Here is a 25,473-nt window from a genome sequence, read left to right on the forward strand (position 1 = left end):
TTCGAACATATTGACATATTGTTGACTTTGAATTGAACTTAATGTCATTTTAAAAGTTAAAGATAAACTATATGATCTTATAGCAATTTAGTGTGCACGCCTGTGCATGAGTAATTGGGTTCTCTCTGGCTTTTTCGTGTAGGGGTATATAATTATGACTTATGGACTCGTAGAATAAACAGAATGGAAACAGACCCTTCAGTCGAACTCATGGGCAACAAACAGGTGTCCTCAGATGATCTATTCCCGCTTGCCAGCATTTTGCCCGTATCTCTCTAAATCCTTCTTACTCCTGTTCCCATTCAGATCACCACATTATATGGCACCTCCAGCTAAGTTTGTGGATGGCACAAAAACGTTGAAAGACCAGTGGTGAGGATGGTGCGGGGTATATAAACAGGTTAAACGAGGGGGACAAAATTTGTCAAATAGAATATAATTTGGGAAAGTGTAAGTTTATGTAATTTAGCAGGAAGAACAGCGGAGCAGAATAGAATGCCTTGAAGTGACATGCTGACGATATCATCCAAATATCCTAGAATTGGGCTTGAGGGTACACAGGTCTCACAATTCCATCTTACCCCAGTCATCTGAAGTATGACACACTGATGAAATCTATTTGTCACTGATAAGTCAAATACTGGCCAAGACATTTCTTGTGAGTGTGCATATAATGTTTGTGTGTAACAGACTCATGTAATTTCAATTCTGGTGGATTGTTCAAAACCACATTTCCCATGTACAGTTCTTATCCTCCATGGGATCGCATATCCATTGCCTCATCAAGTGTAAGTATCTTGCCGAAGGCAACATGCACATCATGTTTTAGCAATTCAGGCCCTTTTTCAGGAAACTCAACGGGACATTAACGAGATTGGTGATTCAGAGTTATCATTTTCTGTGAATAAAGCATCACAAATGTTATTGAGACCTTTGAGATGTTGACCAAACAGGTGGATGAGGCTAAAGCAGTTGATGTGGTGTATATGGATTTCAGTAAGGCGTTTGATAAGGTTCCCCGTGGTAGGCAATTGCACAAAATACTTAGGCTTGGGATTGACAGTGATTTAGCGTTTTTGATCAGGCATTTTCTCTCTGAAAGAAGACAGAGAGTGGTCTTTGATTGGAAATGTTTGTCCTAGAGTTCAGTTAGTAGTGGTGTAACGCAAGGATCTGTTTTGGGTCCATTGTTGCTTGTAATTTTTATAAATGATCTGGATGAGGGTGGAGAAGGATGGGTTAGTAAATTTGCGGATGACATGATGTTTGGTGAAGTTTCGGACAGTGGGGAAAGATGTAGTTTACAGAGGGACATAGACATGCTGAAGACCTGGGCTGAGAGGTTGCAAATGGAGCTTAATGCAGAAAGGTGTGAGGTGATTCACTTTGGAAGGAGCCACAGGAAGAAAGTGTATTAGGCGAATAGTCTGATTCTTGGTAGTGTGGATGAACAGAGAGATCACGGTGTTCATGGACAGAGAACGCTGAAAGTTGGCACACAGGTTGATAGGGTTGTTAAACGCTAACTCACTGTACACATTATTGGCGGAATCTTTGAGTTTCGTAGCCATGAGGTCATATTGCAACTGTACAAAACTCTGGTGTGGCTGCACTTGGAGTATTGCATACAGGCCAGGTCACCGCATTATAGGAAGGATGTGGTAGCATTGAAAAGGTTGGAGATTTAGCAGGATTTTCGTGTTTGTAGGGAAGGTCGTATGAAGAAAAGCTGAGGGACATGATGCTGTTTTCGTTTGAGAAGAAAGTTGAGAGGTTATTTAATGGAGACATAAAAGATGATCAGAGGGTTACATAGGCTGAACGGTGAGAGTCTTTTTCGTCGGATGGCAATAGCGAGCAAGAGGCGACATAGCTTTTAATTGAAAGGTGATAGATATAGGACAGATGTCAGAGGTAGTTTCTTTACTCAGGAGTAAGGATGTGGAACGTCGTACTTGCAACAGCAGTAGACTCACTAATAGAGTCATAGTTATAGAGGTGTACAGCATGGAAACAGACCCTCCAGTCCAACTCGTCCATGCCGACCAGATATCCCAACCCAATCTAGCCCCGCCTGCTAGCATCTGGCCCATATCCCTCCAAACCCTTCCGATTCATATACGCATCCAAATGCCACTTAAATGTTGCAATTGTTCCAGCCTCCAACCAATCCTCAGGCAGCTCATTCCATACACGTACCACCCTCTGTGTGAAAAAGTTGCCCCTTAGGTCTCTTTTATATTTTTCCCCTCTCACCCTAAACCTATGCCCTCTCACCCTAAACCTATGCCCTCTCGTTCTGGACTCCCCGACCCCATGGATATTTATCCTATCCATGCCCCTCACAATTTTGCAAACCTCTATAAGGTCACCCCTCAGCCTCCGACGCTCCAGGGAAAACAGCCCCAGCCTGTTCAGCCTCTCCCTGTCGCTCAGATCCTCCAACCCTGGAAACATCCTTGTAAATCTATTCTGAATCCATTCAAGTTTCACAACATCTTTCTGATAGGAAGGAGACCAGAATTGCATGCAATATTCCAACAGTGGCCTAACTAATGTCCTGTACAGCCGCAACATGTCCTCACAACTCCTGTACTCAATACTCTGACCAATAAAGGAAAGCATACCAAACACCTGCTTCAGTATCCTATCTACCTGCGACTCCACTTTTAAGGAGCTATGAAACTGCACTCCAAGGTCTCTTTGTTCAGCCACGGTCCCGAGGACCTTACCATTAAGTATATAAGTCCTGCTAAGATTTGATTTCCCAAAATGCAGCACCTCACATTTATCTGAGTTAAACTCCATCTGCCACTTCTCAGCCCATTGGCCCATCTGGTCGAGATCCTGTTGTAATCTGAGGTATCCCTCTTCGCTGTCCAACACACTTCCAATTATGGTGTCATCTGCAAACTTACTAACTGTACCTTTTATGCTCGCATCCAAATCATTTATGTAAATGACAAAACGTAGACGGCCCAGCACCGATCCTTGTGGTACTCCACTGGGCACAGGCCTCCAGCATGAAAAACAGCCCTCCACCACCACCCTCTGTCTTCTACCTTTGAGCCAGTTCTGTATCCAAATGGCTAGTTCTCCCTGTATTCCATGAGATCTAACCTTGCTAATCAGTCTCCCATGGGGAACCTTTTCGAATGCCTTACTGAAGTCCATATGTATCACATTTACTGCTCTGCCCTCATCAATCTTCTTTGTTATTTCATCAAAAAACTCAATCAAGTTTGTGAGACATGATTTCGCACGCACAAAGTCATGTCGACTATCCTGAATCAGTCCTTTCCTTTGCAAATACATGTACATCCTGTCCCTCCAACAACTTGCCCACCACCGAGGTCAGGCTCACTGGTCAATAGTTCCCTGGCTTGTCCTTACCACATTTCTTAAACATTGGCACCACGTTTGCCAACCTCCAATCTTCCGGCACCTCACCTGTGACTATGGATGATACAAAGATCTCAACAAGAGGCCCAGCAATCACTTCCCGAGGTTCCCACTAGTGCTAAGGGTATTTTAATGCTCTTTTGATCAATAGTTGGATGAAAGTGGATTATTGTGGGATAGATGAGCTTCAGATTGGTTTAACGGGTCAGCACAACACCGAGGGCTGAAGGGCCTGTCCCGTGTTGTCATGCTTAATGTTCTATAACAGACAGACAGCCCTGTTCCTGAGAGTCCCTCCTCATGGGGGTCCCATTGGTTCCAGTTTCCCAGTGTCTGAGGTTGGGAGTGTGTCCCCATTACAGCCTGTGATGGTGCAGTGTGGAGAACACAACCTGCTGTTCATGGCCCTTCTGGATTGATTTTGAATCAGGTACATGATAAAGCTGCTGACCTGACCCTGGGGACAGCAGGTTTTCAGCTAACCAGATTCTACCCTGAAAACTACACTGTCCTCTTTGACTATGGGCTGCATGAGTGTGACAGCAGATTGCAGCTAATGTGAGTTCTCGATACTTGGTGGAAGCTTGGGCTGTAGACTGTTCCTGTCTGTAACCATGGATGGATTGGTATCGATATTGAGGCAGGATGATATCCTGCTTTAGCAGCCCACAGACTGGCTTGGGTTTTGGTTCTGGGTTGGACTTTCTTTTAACTGCTCTCTGTCCAGATCCTTGTGCTGACATCCCCATTGGTTTGATTCACAAATTGGGTTTTGTTTTCAGCTCCATTCCCCTGAGTCTGATCCTGGATTGGAGAGTGAACAGGATCAAACGTTGCAGGTACAGATGTATTATCGAACTGAGATTGGAATGCTGTAGGGATTTGTTTCCCGACGTAATTCCCACTTCCCTTGCCTTTGGAATAACCTGGGTTAAGATTGTTCCAGTTCCTTTCCCATTGACCTGAATGTGTCCTCCTTTCATTTCCTTCCGCCAATAACCAATCCTGACCGTGTGCTCATCTCTCTTCTCCACTGTCTGGGTGGGAGACTCACACCGAGAACATCACCGGGCCATTCAGCCCTGCCAAGACTGTCCCTGTTCAATAATGTTCGATCTCAAGAGCACCATCCATGATCCTCTCCCTCTTTTATGAATTGGATCAATTTCCTGAAATTGCACTAGCCTGTTCTGCTGACTTTCCCAGCTTTATGGAAGAGTGAACTGCAATCATTCCAGACCTGTGGAATTGTTCAATACCTTACAACATTGGCTAAACCCTGACCTGTGACCTATTGGCCCCTAATAGTCGTCTCTCCGCTCTGAGGGTGAAACAACCTCCTGGCCCTGAGCCTGCCACGCTCCCTAAAGAATTGTTCCAATGGGACTCCGGTGTACTTAACCTGGTGTCTTTCAGATCATTGGAGATTTCCAGATCTACACCACCCACCTGACCCACACCCCAACTTATCCTGTATCTGGCATGGTGTGAACCGATGGAGCTGTTGTTCTCATTGAGTGACTTTATTTGAGGTGAGAATTTTTACTCGATTGTCAATATGATCCCCAACTGCTGCTGTTGTCTGACCCTGTCCTAAAATGGCTGTCCTGTCTCTCCCCAGGAAGGATGATGTGAGCTGTAACCCCATCAAGCCCACCTGGATCCCATTCAGCTCCACCAGGTCTGGAGAAGGTCATCTGTCATTTTCCTTGTGTCAAACGAGTGGGATGTCACGGGTGGCTGGGGAGGGATCGCCTGGCGTCACTCACTGGGAGGTACATCCACTGTCTCCAACCCTTGTCCTCCTGTACTTCAGGTGACTGGTTTACAGAGCACATTTTCACTGCCTACTCACTGGAATGTCTCATTCACATTGAGGCATCTGTTTGAATGGTCAACCAGGTGCCCTTGAAGCTGTACAATGATCGCTGTGTAGCTACACTGAGCCCACACAAAGGCTCCACCCTGAGATACAGCATTATTGACTACAATGGGAAAGGAGCTTTCTGTTTCCTCCAGCTGCTCCCATCTCAATGGCTTCCCTCCATTCACTTCATGAGCCTTTGTCCATCTACAGTTGTGTCCTGGACAGCAAAGTTGAGGGCTGCTATTTAACAGTTGTGTTGCCGGGAGACGGGTGGGAGCCAGAAAAGCATCGATTTGACCTGGATGCCTTCTGTTTTAATGGAGATGAGCGTCCCTTGGGAAGAGGAAGCTACTGATTGGCTTCTCCATCGTGGGAGGGAGTCACTATATACTGCCTTGTTCTGAATGTGTCCCTCAGAGTTTCATCACCTGTCACCTGAAAGTTGCTGCAGTGGATCAGGGAGATTCCAGGAACAAAGCTTGTACTTTCCAGAAGCTGCAGAATATGTAAGTTTCCTCTCCGTCCCTCAGGGATGTTGTTGTTGGGAGAGGTAATGCACCATGTGTTTGATGGGCTGTTTCTCTTGTTAGCTGGACCCCATTGGAGGAATCTGACAGTGACATTTGTGTCTGTTGCCATGTGGGGAACTGTGGGAGCACAAGGGAGATCCTGTTCCCCTCCAGAGGAAGGAGAGACCTTGGCCCTGAATCTGGAAGCTCATTGACCCTGTCGACCCTCTCTGCACCCCTCCCTGCCTGGGATGTTTGATCTGGCAGAGAGTGAAGCTGGTTTGAAGTGGGAAGGGGTGGTTTCACTTGGCCCCCGATCATTCTGGGTACTGAGCTGACCAACCTGGCAACTGAGCCCCTGCCTGAGGTTGATGGAACGATATAGGAGAGGTCTTCAGATGGGGAGTTGGCTGCCAGTTCGTTTCCCTTTCTGTCCCTGTTTTGCCTCTGTAACCATTGGTTTTTCCTTGTTCTGTAGGTGTGGAGTCAGAGCTTGTTATTATGGTGACCCTGACTGTGAAAGCTGCCAGTCTGATCTCTGCTTCATTGCTGGCGGTGTTTCTGTACAGGAAACACATGCACGCTCTATCCAACTCGTGAACAAATCCTCGATAACGCTGTGATTCTGTATCTTGTTGTCTCTGAGCTGGCTTATGTCTCTGCCTCATCCGTGTCTTTTTTGGTGAGGACTGAATTCTATCCAAGTGCAGAACCCCACTTCCTGAGTGACTGTTACTGAAGATTGATAAAATTGCTGGGATTTGGTGGATTGTTTCAATTGATCTCCTTGCCCACCCTGTTTGGGGTGGGAGTAGGGGACTGTCTATCTGTAGTTCCACAACATTGTCAGTCAGGCCCCACTATGTAACAGTGCTGATGGGATAATTGCTGATCCTTCATGATGCTGTTTCCTGATGAAAGTACTTGAGATTCTGAGTATCCACATTTAAAAACACTTTAAATTGCATTTCCCGTCTTGAATAAAATACATTTCTGAACACCATCTGCTGTCTCTCATCCCACTGAAATTGTCTCGAGGCCTTTAACTCAGCACCCTCACTGATTGCATTTCCAACTTCTTACATCTTTACAGCTTCAACAGCCCGATCTGATACTTGCACTTGATCTCAAAAGGCCAAAGTGATTGAATGCATCCAGTGGTTTGATCAAATTTGATACAAAGTTTTTTATCAAATTAAAGTTTGAAGAATGGGCTTTAGGTAAAGCACAGTGGCTTACAAAACCAGGGGACCAAGTTCAATTCCACCTTTGGGTGACTGTGTGTAAACTCGACACTGACATTATCCCTGTGTCTTAGAGAGTTTTCTTTGAGTGGTCTGGTTTCTTCTTACAGTCGAAAAATGTGCAGGTTAGGTGGATTGGCCATGCTAAATTACCCCTAGTGTCTCGGGATAGGTAGGCTAGATTGATAAATAATTGGAAATGCAGGGTTACAGGGATCGGGTGCAGCTGCGATAGATGGTCTTCAGGAGGTGGGCGTAGACTTGTTGGGCCGAATGGCCTGCTTCCACACTTTAGAGATTCTAGAAAGGCCTCCAGCAAGATGTGTAAAACAGCCACACAAATGCAAAACACAGCTAGTCAGGTAACATCAGAGGAGCAGGAGATTCGATGTTTCAGGAATAAGCCCTTCATCAGGTAATTTACCATGGCCAATACACCTAACATGCTCATCTTTGTGATTGTGGGAAGACACTGGAGGAAACCCACACAGACACGGGGAGAATGTACAAACTCCATACAGACAGTCGCATGAGGCTGGAATCAAACCCGAGTTCCTGGCACAATGAGGCAGCAGTGCTAATCACTGAGCTACCATGGTACTCCTGTATTTATTGCTCTTCAATATGTACAGTTGGCTGCGACAGCTGTTAAAGGGGCTGAGCTCCCTGTGCAAGACTCAATTTACACAGAACCCTGATACTGAAATTGTTGTCCTATCAGGCAGGAATTGTACCACTGATGCAGTTGAGTAGAGCTGTTTGAACACAGACTGGATTCACGCTTTTGTTGCTCTCTGCATTATTTTATAAGTTTAATCATTAATTCAAAGGGATATCTTATCCCATTCACGAACTGTTCCCTGAACTTAGCCTGGGTCACAGCATAAATACAGGTGTTAGTACAGCAACTCAGGAGTTGGAACATGAATGCCATTTCTTGAACAAATGCAGGTAAAGATATATCATTATAACCCAAATACCACATTCGATTGTATATGGAAAACACCATCAGTACAGCCCATAACAGGATGAAATTCCCTGAGATAAGATAAAGTAGAATGATTGATTTCCTTCGTTTTTCCATCTCTGGATCTCTTTGATTCTCAATAATGCTGTTTCCCCGAAGTTTCCTGCGACTTTTGCTGGCTATTAAGATGTGCCTTGTGGTAAATGCATTGAAAAGCAGAATCAGGATAAATGGAAGCCCTGGTGTTAAAATATGATGAAGGAACTCAATTGATACCCAGATCCGTGAAGTCCGAATATTGTACGCTACATGACAAAACCAGGGAATGTTCATTAACACATATAGCCCTGTGAACATAAAATACCAAAAGATGTTCTTGAAGCAGCTCACTGCACTCACTATTCCCAGAACCAAAGTTGCTGTTTTCTCAGAGCAATAGTGACTTTTTAATTTTTTGCAACATATTGCCACAAATCGATCAAAGGTAAAACTGACAGTAAACCAGACAGAACAGTCTGTGGCTGCATAAAGAAAGATGCCATGAATATTACATATCTGGATGGACTCCAGGAAATAAAAGTGTTCACGATAAAGAATTGGAATGTGCCTTAATATCAAGTCAAAGATCACGACCAGTAGATCAGCTACTGCCATGCCCACCAGGTAGATGATGACACACTTTGAAAGACCACAGTTACTCGAAGACAGGATTACAATTGTCACCAAGTTAACTGTGAGACAGGGAAAGAAAGAAGTCCATTACACATCCAGCAGGGAGCAGGATCATCAGTTTGAGATTAAAAATATTGAGATTAAAATTGTTTTACTGAATACTTAGATGTTTTTAAAATGATTGCACCTAAGATGTGGATGCAATCATAATTGGTGATGTACTGGGGAGTGAAGGCTTTTACTTCAGTGTGCAATGGCACACTGATCAGTTGGGTAATTGAACTGAGGAGTAGCAGATGGAGTTTCATTTCGATTAATGTGAGGTGCTGGATTTTGGAAAGACAAATCACAGATGGACTTATACATTTAATGGAAAGGTCCTGAGGAGTATTGCTGAACCAAGACCTTGGGGTGTAGGTTCATAGTTCCTTGAAAGTGCAGTCACAAGTAGACAGGGTAGTGAAGAAGGCATTTGCGCCACTTGCCTTTATTGGTCAGTGCACTGAGTACACAGGTTGGGAGGTCGTATTGCAGTTATACAGGATATTGGTGAGACCACTTTGGAATATTGTATTCAGTTCTATTTTACGCGCTATAGGAAATATTTTGTAAAATATGGAAGGAATCAGAACAGTTTTACAAGGGTGTTGCCAGGGTTGAAGGGCTTTAACTATAGGGAGAGGCTGAATAGACTGGGGTTATTTTCCCTGGAATGTTGGAGGCTGAGGGGTGACCTTATAGCAGTTTATAAAATCATGAGGGGCATGGATAGTTTAAATAGACAAGATATATTCCCTGGGTGAGGGATTCCAAAACTAGACAGCATATGTTTTAGTTGAGCGGGCAAAAGATTTAAAAGGGAACTCAGGAGAAACTTTTTTTCTCACAGGGAGTGTTGTGTGTATGGAATGAGCTGCAGAGGAATTGGTGGAGGCTGGTAAAATTACAACATTAAAAGGCATCTTGATGGGAATGTGAAAGATTTGCAGAGATATGGGTCAAATGCTGGCAAATGGGACATGATTAATTTTTCAAATCTCGCCAGCTTCGACAAGTTGGACCAAAGGGTCTGATTCGGTACTGGACATCTCGATGACTTGATGACCACAAGAACTAAGAACACGAGGATGCCATTAGCCCATCGATCCTCATCTACCATTCAATAGGAACATGGCTGATCCAACATTCCTCACCTCACCTTCTCACCTTTCCCCATATTCCTACATTTACCAACTGATCAACATCGAGCTATTTGAGCTGTAAATATACACAACGACTCTTTCCCCACAGCTGGTTATGGCAAGGTGTTTGGAAGATTTTCAACTCTGTCTGAGAGGGAGTTCCTCCTCATCTTGCCAGCCCATTGTTCCCATCTGTGGATAGGTTATATAAACACATGAACCTCTCAGCATGGGTGTGTGATCCCAATGGGTGAATTAATGAACATTTTTCATCAATAATTCCTGAGCCCAGCAGAATTCAACTGTAACTCCAAGGCTTGATTGGAGTCACATGACATGACTGGGTGTGTCTGTGGCTTTAAGTGCAGAGAGCTACCATTTCCTGCATTGAGCAGCTCCCCAATTTCCCAATGCTTGGACTAAAGGTGCTGATACAGCACCTTCCAAACCCACGACCTGTTCCATCTAAAAGAACAAGGACAACAGATACACAGATATAGTGCATCTTGTAGAATCTCCATAGTGATGCTCCAGAGCATCAGTGGTGGAGGGAGTGGATGCTTGTGGTTACAAAACCGTCTAAGTGGGCTGATTTGTCCCCGATGTTATTGAGCCTCATGAATATTGTTGGAGCTGCCCCCACCCAGTCAAGTGGTGGGTGTTCTATCACACTCCTGTCTGCTTTCCTATAGTTCAAACTATAACCAGTAGCTACTTCCTACGCTATACTCTCCAGATACATTTTTTATTAATGTTCATACATATTCTGTTTTCATTTAGAGTCATAGAGTCATAGAGATGTAGAGCATGAAAACAAACACTTCAGTCCAACTCCTCCATACCGACCAGATATCCCAATCCAATCTAGTCCCACCTCTCAGCACCCGGCCCCTATCCCTCCAAACCCTTCCTGTTCATATACCCATCCAAATGCCTCTTAAATGTTATAATTGTACAAGCCTCCACCACTTCCTCTGGCAGCTCATTCCATACACGTACCACCCTGTGTGTGAAAACAATTGTCCCTTAGGTGTATGTTATATCTTGCCCCTCTCACCCTAAACCCAGGCCCTCTAGTTCTGGACTCCCCGTCTCCATGGAAAGGACTTTTCCGAGTTACCGTATCCATGCCCCTCATAATTTTATAAACCTCTATAAGGTCACCCCACAGCCTCACACTCTCCAGGGAAAACAGCCCCAACCTGTTCAGCTCAAATCCTCCAACTCTGGAAACATCCTTGTAAATCTTTCTGAACCCATTCAAGTTTCAAAGCATCTTTCCAATAGGAAGGAGACCAGAATTGCACGTAACATTCCAACAGTGTCCGAATTGATGCAGTTTACAGCCACAACATGATCTTCCAACACATGTACTCAATTCTCTGACAATTAAAGGAAAGCATATCAAACGCCTTCCTAACTATCCCATCTTCCCGCGACTCCCCTTTCAAGGAGCTATGAACCTGTACTCCAAAATCTCATTGTTCAGCAACGCTCCCTAGATCCTTACCGTTAAGTAAATAAGTCCTGCTAAGATTTGCTTTCCCAAAATCCAGCACCTCGCATTTATCTGAATAAAACTCCATCTGGAACTTCTCAGCCCATTGGCCTATCTGGTAAAGTTCCTGTTGTAATCTGAGGTAACCCTCTTCGCTGTCCACTACACCTCAAATTTTGGTGTTATCTGCAAACTTCCTACCTGTACGTCATATGCCCGCATCAAAATCATTCATGTAGATGACAAAACGTGGAGGACCCAGCACCGATCATTGTGGCACACCACTGGTCACAGGCCTCCATCTAAAAAACAACCTTCCACTACCACCCTTTGTCTTCTACCTTTAAGCCAGTTCCGTATCCAGATGTCTGGTTCTCCCTGCATTCAGTGAGATCTAACCTTGCTAATCAGTGTCCCATGAGGAATGTTGTGGAACGCCTTTATGAAGATCCATATAGATCACATCTACCGCTCTTCCCATATCAATCCTCTTCGTTACTTTCTCAAAAAACTCAATCAAGTTTGTGAGACATGATTTCCCATGCACAAAGCCATGTTGACTAACCCTTATCAGTCTTTGCCTTTCCAAATGCATGTGCATCCTGCCCATTAGGATTCCCTCCAACAACTTGCCCACCCCCGACGTCAGGCTCACTGGTCTAGTACCCAGGCTTGTCCTTATCACCCTTCTTAAACAGTGGCACCACGGTTGCCAACCGCCAGTCTTCCGGCATCTCACCTGTGATAATCAATGATACAAATATCTCAGCAAGATTCCCAGCAATCACTTCTCTAGTTTCCCACAGAGTTCTAGGGTAGACCTGATCAGGTCTTGGGGATTTATCCACCTTTACCCGTTTCAAGACATCCAGCACTTCCTGGGCATTTTGCAAAATGTCACCATCAATTTCCCTACAGTCTATACAGATCTTTGAGGGGCCCTATTCTCTCTCTATTTATCCTTTTGCCCTTAGTGTATTTGTAGAAATTCTTTGAATTCGCCTTAATTCTATTTGCAAAAGCTATCTTATGTCCCCATTTTGCCCTCCAAGTATGAACCAAAGAGGTGGACTCCAAGATTTCCCTCTTAAGTATACTCCTACTTCCTTTATACTCTTCTTAGGATTCATTAGATCTATCCTGTCTGCACCTCACATCTGCTTCCTTCTTTTTCTTAACCAATCCCTCAATTTCTTCAGTCATCCAGCATTCCCTGTACCTACCAGCCTTTCCTTTCACCCGAACAGGAACATAATATCTCTGGATTCTCGTCATCTCATTTCTGAAGGCTTCCCATTTTCCAGCCGTCCCTTTACCTGCCATCATCTGCCCATAATCAGCTTTCGAAAATTCTTGTCTAATACCGACAAAACTGGCCTTTCTCCAATTTCGAATTTCAACGTTTATATCTGTTCTATCCCTTTTCATCGTTATTTTAAATCAAATAGAATTATGCTCGCTGGCCCCAATATACTCCCCCACTGACACCTCAGTCACCTACCCTGCCTTGTTTCCCGAGAGTAGATCACGTTTTGCACCTTCTCTCGTAGGTACATCCACATACTGAATCAGAAAATTGCCTTGTCGATACTAAACAAATTCTACCTGACCATAAAGCCCAGGGTGGAATTGTGCAATACTACAAGCGGAAGTTTAAGGTGAGAATGCAAACACGGGGTGGTGGATGCCTAGGAAATGCCTTGGGAATTGGCAGAAGTAGATATGATGCCAACATTTAAGAGGCATTCAGAGAGACACATGAAGAAGCAGAGAATAGAGGGATAGGGACCAAGTGCAGAGAGGTGAGGTCAGTTTAGACAGGCATCATGGTAAGCACAGACATGAATGGAGCACTACCTGTTCCTGTGCTGTACTATTACATGGTTTATGTTCCATGTTCGAAGTTAACACTGTCCATTCCTTATGGCTCAGTTTTGTCATCAAGCCTTTTCAGTGGAATTTTATGAATATGAACAATATTCACTGCATTCCCTGGAGAATAACAAAGATTAGATAGATCTCTGGAAAAGCTGAAAATGTGTTGCTGGAAAAGCGCAGCAGGTCAGGCAGCACCCAAGGAACAGGAGGCTCGACGTTTCGGATCTCGGGAGAGTTTGGATGTACCCAATCGATCAAATGTTCCCCTCTGTTCCTTAATGAATGGATTAGTTAATTAATCCACCACTCTAACAACTTCCTAAGTAACTTCCTGAGAGCCTTTATGTTCTCCTTCAAGTGTGATGCCCTGTATCATACATATTAATCAAAACGGGCCCGAAGAGTGAGTGATGTGTATTAGTTTATAACACAGGCCTATAGGATTATAATACCGTACAGTCCCCCACTTATAAATCTCACAATGCCACATCCTTTATTGCCCAACCTTTCTGCACAATTCCATCAGGGATCTTTGTTCCTGTCCCTCCTTTAAAGTCACACTTTGTTGCTCCTGTGCTCTGTCTTTTTTGTCCGATCATCTGTCAACTTCAAGAGCCTCTCATCGAAATGGGAAGAGGGTTCGTTTCAATTGGAGTGAGAAAATGTAGCCTGGGGGCAATATGTAACCAAAGGGATAGGAAAAGCTGTTATTTAGAATGATATTCGCTTTAAGGAGGAGCGACCGTTTGTCCAAGTATGAAACAAAAAGGTGGACTCCAAAGATGGGTTGAGAGGGACAGCCCTTGACGTTAAGGCTACATTTGACTAAGTCTGTCATCTAGTGATCTCAGGGAAATGGGAATCAGGGGAAAAGCAGTCAGCTGATTTTTAAATGTTCCCTCATGGAATACGTCTCTGGCTGTGCATTTCTCATTCAGTGGATCATTCCCAGCTGGAATATTATTGCCAATTCTGAATACTACACTTTGGGAAAGACCTCAAAGACTGAGGTTGGAAAGGTGATTGATGAGAATGGCTCAGGATTCTGCTCCTTTAACTGGCTGTCGGAGCTGATTCTATTCTGATTAGTGAGGTTGAAATAACAAAGAACAGGACAACACAGGAACAGGCCCTTTGGCCCACCAAACCTGTCCCCACCCGTGATGCTGTTCTAAATGAAAATATTGTTGCCTCTACGTGCTCTGTAGCTCTGTGTTCCCTGTCTATTGACATATCTGTAAAGATGCCTCTTAAATATTGCTATTGTATCCATGTTCACCACCTTCGCTAGCAGCACATTCCAGACATTTACCCTGTTCTGTGCAAAAACCTGCCTCTCCCGTCTCCTTTAAACTGACCCCCTTTTTCTCTAAACATATGTCCCCAACATCTTTACCCTGAGAAAACTGTTCCAACTATCCATTCCATCTGTGCCTGTCACAGTTTTGCAAACTTCTATCACATTACCCTTCAGCCTCTAGCATTCAAGTGAAAGGTGTGATTTCATACAGGTTTCCAATTCAATGAAGGTTTTGATACAGTAAATAAGACAAAGCAGTTTCAGGTGCCAGAGCGTCAGTATGAACAGGGAACAAATTTAAAACAACTGGTACAGAACCAAAGGCCCAATGATGATGAATATTATCCCACACTTCCTGAAGTTGTGCTGGTAGCAGATTTACCAATAAAATCAAATTAACGTTAATACAAATTATTGAAAAAATAGACAGAATTACAGATGAAAGCGAAGGGAGTGGTTGATGCAATAGTTCTCTGAACCAAAGATTGGAATGAACCAAATATCCTCTTCATGTGCTGTGACCATATATCCAATGAACAAGAGACAGGACAGGGTACAGTCAGGTGCAGAACTGACAAAGGAGCTGCGCTCCGGAAGCTTATCTGATTTCAACTGAACCTGATGGACTGCAACCTGGTGCCATACGAATTCTGACTATGTCCATCCCAGTGTAAGACTGGCACCTCCACATCAAAAGACAGGAAGACAGAGAGAAAAAAGAATGAGATATACAAACGAGTGAAAGTTCAGTGTGGACACAGGGAGAAAGACCAGAATGTGTTCAAAAGGAAAGAGATTGACTTTAAAAGAGAATTGTTTAAATACTTGATGTGCATTAATTTTTTTCAGAATCGGGTTAACAGTTGAGTGGGATGAATCAGAAAGATGAGGCTGTGGTATGATTTGAATACAACATTTGAAATTTTGACTTTGCAGTTTCACTGGACCAGGGAGCTTTTTTAGTTAGTGAACACAGTGGGGATTGGGAGATTGGACCCAATATAAATTTGGATATGGGCAACAGAGTTTGGATAGGCTGTCGTTTCAGCAGGATGTAGCTAGGTGATTGGCCGGGACAATATTAGATAATATGGTGGGTATTTCCAGAAGGCACAGATTGGAGACGGGAGTAGACAGGGTTAGCAGTACAGTAGATAATAGAGAAAATGGCAGTATGGGGAATTCAGCTCAGGCTCAAAGAGATAGTTAACTTTGAGAACAGTATCGTTCAGACTCAGATATAAACGAGGGGAGGATTTGCTAGCGAGGAACAGTGTTTGTGGCAAAGGCTAAATACATTGGTATTTTCAGTCTATAAAACGCCAACGTATGGAATACAGTTAACAATGGTTTATACATTTACCAGCTGGATATAGATCGCAAGCCATGGACACAAAAATAAGCGATCAAATTTCAAAAACAGCAATACAATGAATATTAATAATTTTTGTTTGAACAGCCGGAGTGTTACCAGGAACAGTAATAACAAAAAGGAAGAGGAGATGAAATGATAAGAAGAGGACAGAAGTAAAGATTGGTTTAGAGAATCACCATCTAGCGAATAAGTCTTACCAGAGATACCAACGATAGCGAGAATAGGATAGTAAATATGTTGAATAAAGAGAAGAACACAAAAGATCCGTGTTTGTACCGGGAGTCGATCATAATTTACAGAAAGGTAGTTAAGTTCCCCGAAGATGCTCCGTCTGAATGTTACATTTGTATTTGCAGTTTTCAGAGTCCAATCCATTTTCTTAATATTCCGGTTTATTACTCTCAGTTTCCAAACAATTCTCTCTCCCTCTTTCTGGGTATTTCAATCCTGTTTCTGTTGTCACTAATGCTCCCTTTGACACTGATGTTAACCTTAATTGGATGAATCCTTTATTAATAGATAAGAAACCACTCTAGTGACACAGTCATGGTGCATGGAGACTGCAATTAATTCCAGTCATTGAACAGTCACTTTAACCCTTTTCAAACCCTGTTTTTTGTAACCACAACAGGTTGAATATTTCCCCAGTCCAGCTGGGATGTGTCATGTTGGCCGAGTGAAAGCAAGTTGGGAAAAAGCAGGTTCCACAATCGGATTGTATTTGGGAATGATTCCCAGAGAAAAAGGAGTTGCCCTGTTGATAAGAGTGGGAGAAACACTTTTATCCATCTTTCCGTTAGCTGGAGGGAAGTTTATGTATGCCATCATCCTCAACAGACGTCTTTCGTACTTTGAAAGTATGGGTTAATGATTTCTAACAAACACATACACGTTGGTGGGAAACCATACCTCACAGTCCTGACTGGGGGATTTGTCTCGGTTAGAGAGAGGGTTGATGAGGATATTTCCATTGATGCTGCAAACATAACTTTCAAAAGCCTATGGCCAAATGTTTTCTCATGAATTTGCTGGGAAAACAGAAATTCAAGAACAGAGCAGTTATGATTGGTAAGGCCAAGATGGTAAAATAGTTAAAAATGCATAGACGATTTTAAGGATAATAGAGAAAGCATGGATGTTAGGTTGAAACTTCATAGCTTCCTGTTTATGCCTTGGCTTCGCTGAAGTACACCAATTTTGGCTGTTATAATATATTGATGTCAAAGCCTTGGAAATGGTGCAGAAGGGGTTTTTACGCAATTGGGACCTGACGCAGGGATTTAAGTTCAATAGAGAAGCTGGGATTGTTTCTTTGGATAAAAGAGAGATGTGATAGAGGTATTCAAAATTAAGATGGGTTTCATTCGAGTCAGTGTCGTTTGTAGATAATGGACAGCTTGGAGGAGTCAGGAGCTGAGTTACTCTCATCAGTATTCATAGCCTCGAACTTGCTCTAGGAGCCACTGTCTTTATATGGTGAACAATTTTAGTTTCGGCTTGTTGGTAACTCCCAGGATGTTGACCTTGGGCGATTCAGTGATAGTCATGCCTTTAATGGTCAAGGGGTGATGGTTAGATTCACTTTTTATGAAGGTGGTCATCATCTGTTATTAATGTAGCATTAATGACAGTTGCCACTTGTTGGCCGAAATCAGGATATTGTCCAGATCTTGCTGCATTTGAACATGGATTACTTCAGGGTCTGATGAGTCACAAATGTGAAATCATCAATAAATATTTCTCTTCATCCTTAACGATAGAGTGAAGGTCATTAACGTAGCAGCTGAAGATGTTATAACTGGGAAATTACCTGAAAATTTCCTACAGCGATGTCCTTGTGTTGAAATGACTGACCTCAGGATTGTGAGGTATGGCGGCACAGTGGTTAGCACTGCTGCCTCACAGCGCCAGAGACCTGGGTTCAATTCCCGACACAGGCGACTGCCTGTGTGGAGTTTGCACGTTCTCCTCGTGTCTGCGTGGGTTTCCTGCGGGTGCTCTGGTTTGCTCCCTCAGTCCAAAGATGTGCAGGTCAGGTGAATTGACCATGGTAAATTGCCCGTAGTGTTAGGTAAGGGGCAAATGTAGGGGTATGGGTGGGTTGCGCTTTGGCGGGTCGGTGTGGACTTGTTGGGCCGAAGGGCCTGTTTCCACACTGCAATGTAATCTAGTCTAAACTACACCTTCCTTTGCGCCTGATATGAATCCAACCATTTTCTCCCCATTCCCCCTGATTCCGGTTTGGCTGGAGCTCTTTGATGCCACACTTGAACAATGGAACCTTGATGTTAAGGGCAGTCAGTCTTCCCCTCCCCCTCTGGAATCCATGTTTGATCCAATGCTATAATGGGATGAGTGGCCCAGGGGGAACCCAAACTCGGAGTCAGTGAGCAAGTTATTGGTGAGCAGCAGCTGCTTGCTGAGCTCTTCCAACAATTTCCTGATGATTGAGAGTAGACTGATAGATCAGGAATTGGCCAGGTTGGATCTGGCCTGCTTTTTATGCAGGACATACATTGGGCAATCCCCCACATTACTGAGTAGATGTTGTCAAGGGGTAAAGTCTTTTGTTTCACTTTGTAAACTCCATCGATCCAACTAAACTGGTGCGGCCGCATCTGGAGTATTGTGTGCAGTTTTGGTCGCCATACTATAGGAAGGATGTGGAGGCACTGGAACGGGTGCAGAGGAGGTTTACCAGGATGTTGCCTGGTATGGTAGGAAGATCGTATGAGGAAAGGCTGAGGCACTTGGGGCTGTTTTCATTGGAGAAAAGAAGGTTTAGGGGTGACTTGATAGAGGTGTACAAGATGATTAGGGGTTTAGATAGGGTCGACAGTGAGAATCTTTTTCCACGTATGGAGTCAGCTATTACAAGGGGACATAGCTTTAAATTAAGGGGGGGTAGGTATAGGACAGATGTGAGGGGTAGATTCTTTACTCAGCGAGTCGTGAGTTCATGGAATGCCCTGCCAGTAGCAGTAGTGGACTCTCCCTCATTATGGGCATTTAAACGTGCATTGGATAGGCATATGGAGGATAGTGGGCTAGTGTAGGTTAGGTGGGCTTGGATCGGCGCAACATCGAAGGCCAAAGGGCCTGAACTGCGCTGTATTCTTCTATGTTCTATGTTCTATGTAAACCACATCAATTACGTCATATCTCAATCTTATGATTTGTTCAGAGTGTGCTGACAATGAGCCTCGCTTTCTGATTACTTGAAATTGAAGGAGTGCTTAGACGGTTTCGCTGAGAAGATAGTGCAAATTATTTCAGCTTGCAGACAATGACTGCACTTGCTAAGTATACCATGGGGAGTATCCTCATGATGTCGGCTGATGAAAGGATCACTCACACTGCACACTATCCATCCCCTTCAAACATTAAAGCACATTGAGACCAAAGGTGATCAATGAGTTTCTAATTGCATCCAAGAAAGATGGAAGATTCACCTAGCTGGGAAGTAAAAGAAGGATTCCACAGTGACGTACTCACAATGATGAGAAGTTCTGAGATTAGACATTACCCAACTGGAAGATTAAAAATGAAGCAAGCTATTGGAAGCTGAGCTTTTACATAGGTTTATGAAGGATAATAGGCAAATTTAGGGCTAATGTCATATATAACCACAGTGAGAGATTTTCAGTCATTCTAAAATTTAAATGGACAATCACTTTTCTATAGAATAGAGTATACGTTGTTGACAAAAATAAAAGTGTTTGTTCAATTGCAATTTTTAGTAATTTGTACAACAAAAATTTAAAACATCAAGTCGAGTGTAAACCAAAACTTTGAATATCTATTGGAAAGTCATTGGTACCGACAGAGTTCATAACAACTGTCACCATGAGATTAATTCAGACAATGAGTGTCTGTCTCTCTATTCACCTTTCTCTGAAAAAAAAATAAGGAAATACTTCAGCACAAGTGCATGTTCCTGTTGTAAATAAAAGCATATAAAATCATGAGAGATATAGATAAGGTGAATGGCAGGTGTCGGTTCCCTAGAGTGGGGGATTTCAAGAAGAGGGGGCATATTTTTAATGTGAGAGATGACAGATTTGTTAAAATAATGGTGTGCATTTTATTTCCACAGAGAATGGTTTGTGTGTGGAATGAACTTTCAGAGGAAGTGACAGATATGGGTGGAGTTGCAATGTATAAAAGACATTTGGATAAGTACATGATTAAGAATTGTTTGGAGGAATATGAGCAAAGTGCAGGCAGGTGGGCCTCGTTTAGTTTGGGATTATGGTCAGCATGGACTAATTGGATTGAGGATGTATTTTAGTTCGATATAACTCTCTGACTCGATGATACGACACCTTGAGACACAATAATATCGCAAGTCAAACAGAAATTCTATAATTGTATACTATATCTGCATGTCAGCTTCTGGTGATCAGTTTCTATTTCCCCGAATCATCTCCATCGAGGTATTGAACAAATTCCATTGAATCTGCCAGCGCAGTCGGTTTCTACTTTCCCAATTTTGCTCCATCAAGGTTCTCCAATAACACTGAAAGTAATGAGGTAGTAATTAAAGCCTGTAAGGAACTAGATAATGAAGTCAGCGTGACTAAGGGGAGGATCAGGCAGAGAGCAGATGATGAGCACAAAGGGACAGATGGTCTGAGGTACATTAGTTTTAAAGCAAGAAATGTAATTGGTCAGGCAGATGAAGTTAGGGCTTTGATAAGTATCTGGGAGTACGGTGTTATTGCTATTACTGAGACTTGGTTGAGTGAAGGGCATGATTGCGAACTACATATCCCAGGTTAGAGAGGGAGGTAAAAGGGGTGAAGGAGTTGCATTATTAGTTTGAGAGGAAATCACAGTTGTGCTAAAGGAGGGCACGATGCAGGACTCGAGCAGTGAGGCAATACGGACAGAGTTCAGAAATAGGAAGAGTGTGGTAACAATGTTGGAACTGTCCGAAAGGCCTCCCAACAGTGAGTGTGTGATAGTGGCGCAAATATGTAAACAGACCATGGAAAGATGGAAAGATGTAGGTGCAACAGGGTGATGGTGATGGCAGAAATTAATTTTCCCAATATTGATTGGGATTCACTAATTATTAGCGGTCTACATGGAGCAGAATTTGTACGGAACATTCAGGAGGGTATTCCACAGCTGTATTTAAATAGTCCAACTCAGGAAGGGGCCATACTGGACCTGGTGTTGTTGAATAAGCCCTGCCAAGCGGTTGCAGTTTCAGTAGGGAATTACTCTGGGAATAAAGATCACAATTCCGTAAGTTTGAGAATACTCATGGACAAAGTTGAGAGTCGTCCAAAAGGAACAGTGCAAAATTTGGAGGAAGGCCAACTATCCCAAAATTCAGCAGGAATTGGGGAATGTTGATTGGAAACAGCTGTTTGGAATGAAATCCATATTGGAAATGTGGGAGGATTTTAAAGAGAAGTTGATTCGAGTCAGGAGACATATATTCCTGTGACAATGAGGGAAAGAAATTACAAGATTAGGGAAACATGGATGACAGGTAAAATTTCGAGACGAGTTAAGAGGAGAAAGGAAGCATACATAAAGTCGAGGCAACTGAAGACAGATGAAGCTTTGGAAGAATATCGGGAATGTAGGACCAATCTGAAACGAGGAATTAAGAGGCTAAAGGGGGTCTTGAAATATGTTTAACAAACAGGTTAAGGAAAATCTTAAATCCTTTTATTCATATAAGGAACAAGAGGGTAACTGGAGAAAGGGTTGGCCCACTCAAGGACAATGGAGGAAAGATCTGTGTGGAGTCAGAGAAAATGGTTGAGATTCTTATTGAGTACTTTGTATTGGTATTCAGGGAAGATATGAACATGGCGGATGTTGAGGTTAGAGATAGATGTTTGATTACTCTAGGTCAAGTCGGCAAAAGGAGAGAGGAAGCGTTGGGTTTTCCAAAAGGCATTAAGTTGGACAAGTCCCCAGATCCGGATGGATCTCTCCAACGTTTCTGAGGGAAGTGAGAGAGGAACTACTTGAGGCTTTTACAGATATCTTTGCAGTATCCTTGAACACGGGAGAGGTCGCAGAGGACAGAAGAATTGATAAGGTGGTCCCCTTGTTTAAGAAGGGTACCAGGGATAATCCAGGTAATTATAGACCAGTGAGCCTGATGTCAGTGGTAGGAAGCTGATGGAGAAGATGCTGAGGGATAGGGTCTGTTTACATTTGGAAGAAAATGGACTTATCAGTGATAGGCAACATGGTTTTGTGCAGGGAAGATAATGTCTTACCAACTTAATAGAATTTTTTGTAGAAGTGACAAAGTTGATTGATGGGCGAAGGTCTGTAGATGACATTTACATGGACTTCAGTAAGGCATTTGATAATGTTCCTCATCGTCCGCTGATGGGGAACCTTATATTACAGACTGTTTTGGTCGATACATTGCCAAAAGGTAATGATTTAGAGACCGTGCAGAGGAGGCTCACCAAGATGTTGCCAGGTATGGAGGGTTCTCGCTATGAAGAGAGGTTAAGTAGATTAGCATTATTTTCATTTTCCAATGAGAACAGACACAAGTCTCTCAGCCTTTCCTCATAAGACTTTCCCTCCAGACCAGGCAACATCCTGGTAAATCTCCTCTGCACCTTTTCCAATGCCTCCACATCCTTCTGGGGTGTCCAGAACTGTACACAATATTCCAAGTGCGGCCACACTAGCGTTTGTACAGTTGCAGCATGACATTATGGCTACGGAACTCAATCCCTCTACCAATTAAACCTAACACACCGTATGCCTTCTTAACAGCACTATCAACCTGGGTGGCAACTTTCAGGTATCTATGGACATGGACACCAAGATCCCTTAGTACTTCCACACTACGAAGAATCTTTCCATTACCACAGTATTCTGCATTCCTGTTATTCTTCACAAAGTAATTCACCTCACGTTTAGCTGCATTGAACTCCATTTTCCATCTCTCATCCTAATTCTGCAGTTTATCGAAGTGCACCTGCAACTTGCAACATTCTTCCACACTGTCCACTACTCCACCGACTTTAGTGTCATCTGCAAACCTACGAACCCATCCCCCATGCCTGCATCTAAGTTCTTTCCAAAAATAACAAAGAACAACGGTCCCAAAACAGATCCTTGTGGCACACAACTAGTAGCTGGCCTCCAGGTTGACTACTTCCCATCAACCACCACACGCCGACTTCTTACTGAAAGCTAGTTTCTAATCTAAACAGCTAAATCACGCCCAATCCCATGACTCTGCATTTTCTTGAACAGCCAACCACGTGGAACCTAATCAAAGGCTTTACTGAAGTCCATGTATACCACGTCAACGGCGCTACCCTCTACCCTCATCCACATCCTTGGTCACCTTCTCAAATATCTCAATGAGGTTTGTGAGACACGAACTGCCCTTGACAAAGCCAGATTGACTATCTGCAATCAAATTGTTGCTTGCCAGATGATAATATATCTTATCTCTTATAATTCTTTCGAAACGTTTTCCTACAACAGATGCAAATCTCACTGGTCTATGATTACCTGGGCCATTTCTACTGCCCTTCTTGAACAAGGGAGCAACATTTGCAATCCTGCAGTCCTCTGGTACTAAACCTGTAGGAATGACGATTCAAAGATCAAAGTCAAAGCCTCCAACACCTCCTCCGTAGATACCCAGCGAATCCTCGGATAAATCCCATCCGGCCCAGGGAACATGCCTACTTCACTCCTTCAATAATTGTTAACACCTCTTCCTTACTATCCTCGATCCTTTCTAGACTAATATATCGTATCCCATTCTTCTCCTCTATAATATTCTCCTTTTCCTGAGTGAAAACCAATGAGAAATATTCGTTTAGCACCTCTCCGATCTCCACAGGGTCCATAGACAACTTCCCACATGTATTTTACTGGCCCTGTTCCTACCCCAGTCATCCTTTTATTCCTCACATACCTATTGAAAGTTTTAGGGTTCTCCTTTATTCTATCAGCTAAAGACTGTTCATGTCCCTCCTTGTTCTTCTTACCTTTCTCTTTAAACCCTTCCTATCGAATCCATAACTCTGCATCGCCTCATCTGAATCATCTTGCCTAATCTTCACATCAACGTCCTTCATCCGGGTTTGAATCTGGAGCTGAGGGCTTGGAATAGGGGCTGGAGATGAGGGAGGGGTATTGGGTCTGGGCTGAGCGAGGGGATTGGGTCTGGGGTTGAGGGAGGGGGAAGTGGGTCAGTCGCTGAAGATGGAGAATTTGACCAGGTGAAGAGGGAGTAGTCTTGAGTCTGGGGCTGAGGGAAGGGAAAGGGCCTGGGACTGTGGAAGGGGACTGGGTCAGGTGCTGAAGAAGGGGTTTGGGTCTTGGGCTGAGGTAGGGGATTAGGTCTGGGGATGCGTGGTGATAGGTTAGGACTGAGGACTGGGATTGGGTCTGGAGGTGAGGGTGGGTGTTAGGTCTTGCACAGAGGGAGGGGGATTGGATCTCGGGCTGAGGGAGGGGATTGGGTCTCGTGAGGTTTGTGTGTCAGGTTCAGCACTGTCGGAGATGGGACTGTTCACAAAACCTCCTTGGCTAACCAGTCATGCACACGTTCATAAAGCAATGAAAAAAAGTTTGTTAGCCATATTTACAACATGCTACAGAGTATGTTACCACACGGCATTAAACGCCTCTGCTAATTATACCAAACACACATAAAATCTTAATGCACATCATAATCTGCTAAAGAAGGAGTGACAGAGAACGACCCAATTCCACTATTTAACACAACACGTCAATTATGTTATTCAATCTTAAAAAAACCTGAACATTAAGCAAGAACTATTTACAACTCCATGTCTCCTTTCTCTTCAAGATTTGTGATCTTCCTCCCATTCTATAACAATCTCCTGATCCAATAAATCCCCTATTACATTTACAGAAAAATAATGTTTTCAATACCAGACAACGACTGTTTACTCCAGAGTCGATTTTCCTCTAATTTTCAATCTCCCTGGGTCGTCTTCGGTCAATGGTTTCAAAGATGTTTCATACGAGAAAGGTACCTTTGACAGAGAATATGGTGAATAGAAGTCTTTCAACAATCAAATGGTGCTCTTTCTCTGGCTATCGTTCCGAAATGCCAGTTTTTCATACTCTAAAATATTGGATTGTCTCTGTGGCTCAATGTTGTCAAAACAGTAAAATTCAAATTTCATTGGATTTTACTATCTTGGGAGCGTAAAGCAAAAAAGCTATTGAGGTTACAGCTAAATGTTATATCATTAATTTGTTCAGTACACACTGTGCCTGCAGTCAGTCACATGACAGATATCGACAGATTTTCAGCATCCACTCTGTTTTCAAGGTACAGTACCTCCCCCTTAAATAAAAACCAAAATGAAAAGAAGACTTCTTTATTTTTCTATTTCTCAGTTCTATTACCATGAAATACACAGGATATTAATATAACTTCATGTTAACTTCTCCACGCACACACACACGCACACATATGTGTGTGTGTATATATATATATATATAGTTGGTGTCTGTTTAATCTTATTCATAAATTAACCATTAAATCTACGATAACATATCTGCTATCACATTCTTATGACTCGCAACATGG

The 25,473-nt window shown here is 43.2% G+C and overlaps 1 protein-coding gene across 1 annotated transcript; it reads right to left on the reverse strand.

Annotated features, from left to right (window-relative positions):
• Positions 1-7,821: 7,821 nt before the first annotated feature.
• On the reverse strand, positions 7,822-16,268 carry LOC148136460 (putative G protein-coupled receptor 139). Its single transcript, XM_087983333.1, has 2 exons — positions 16,091-16,268; positions 7,822-8,720 (listed from the first exon to the last, which is right to left on the reverse strand). The coding sequence occupies exons 1-2, from the start codon at positions 16,266-16,268 to the stop codon at positions 7,822-7,824; spliced, it is 1,077 nt and encodes a 358-aa protein (XP_087839459.1).
• Between the last annotated feature and the right edge of the window lie 9,205 nt (positions 16,269-25,473).

The sequence above is a fragment of the Chiloscyllium plagiosum genome, unplaced genomic scaffold (assembly GCF_037043375.1).
Source record: "Chiloscyllium plagiosum isolate Xiang-an unplaced genomic scaffold, Cpla_swu_hap1 HiC_scaffold_45, whole genome shotgun sequence".
NCBI classification, from domain to species: domain Eukaryota; kingdom Metazoa; phylum Chordata; class Chondrichthyes; order Orectolobiformes; family Hemiscylliidae; genus Chiloscyllium; species Chiloscyllium plagiosum.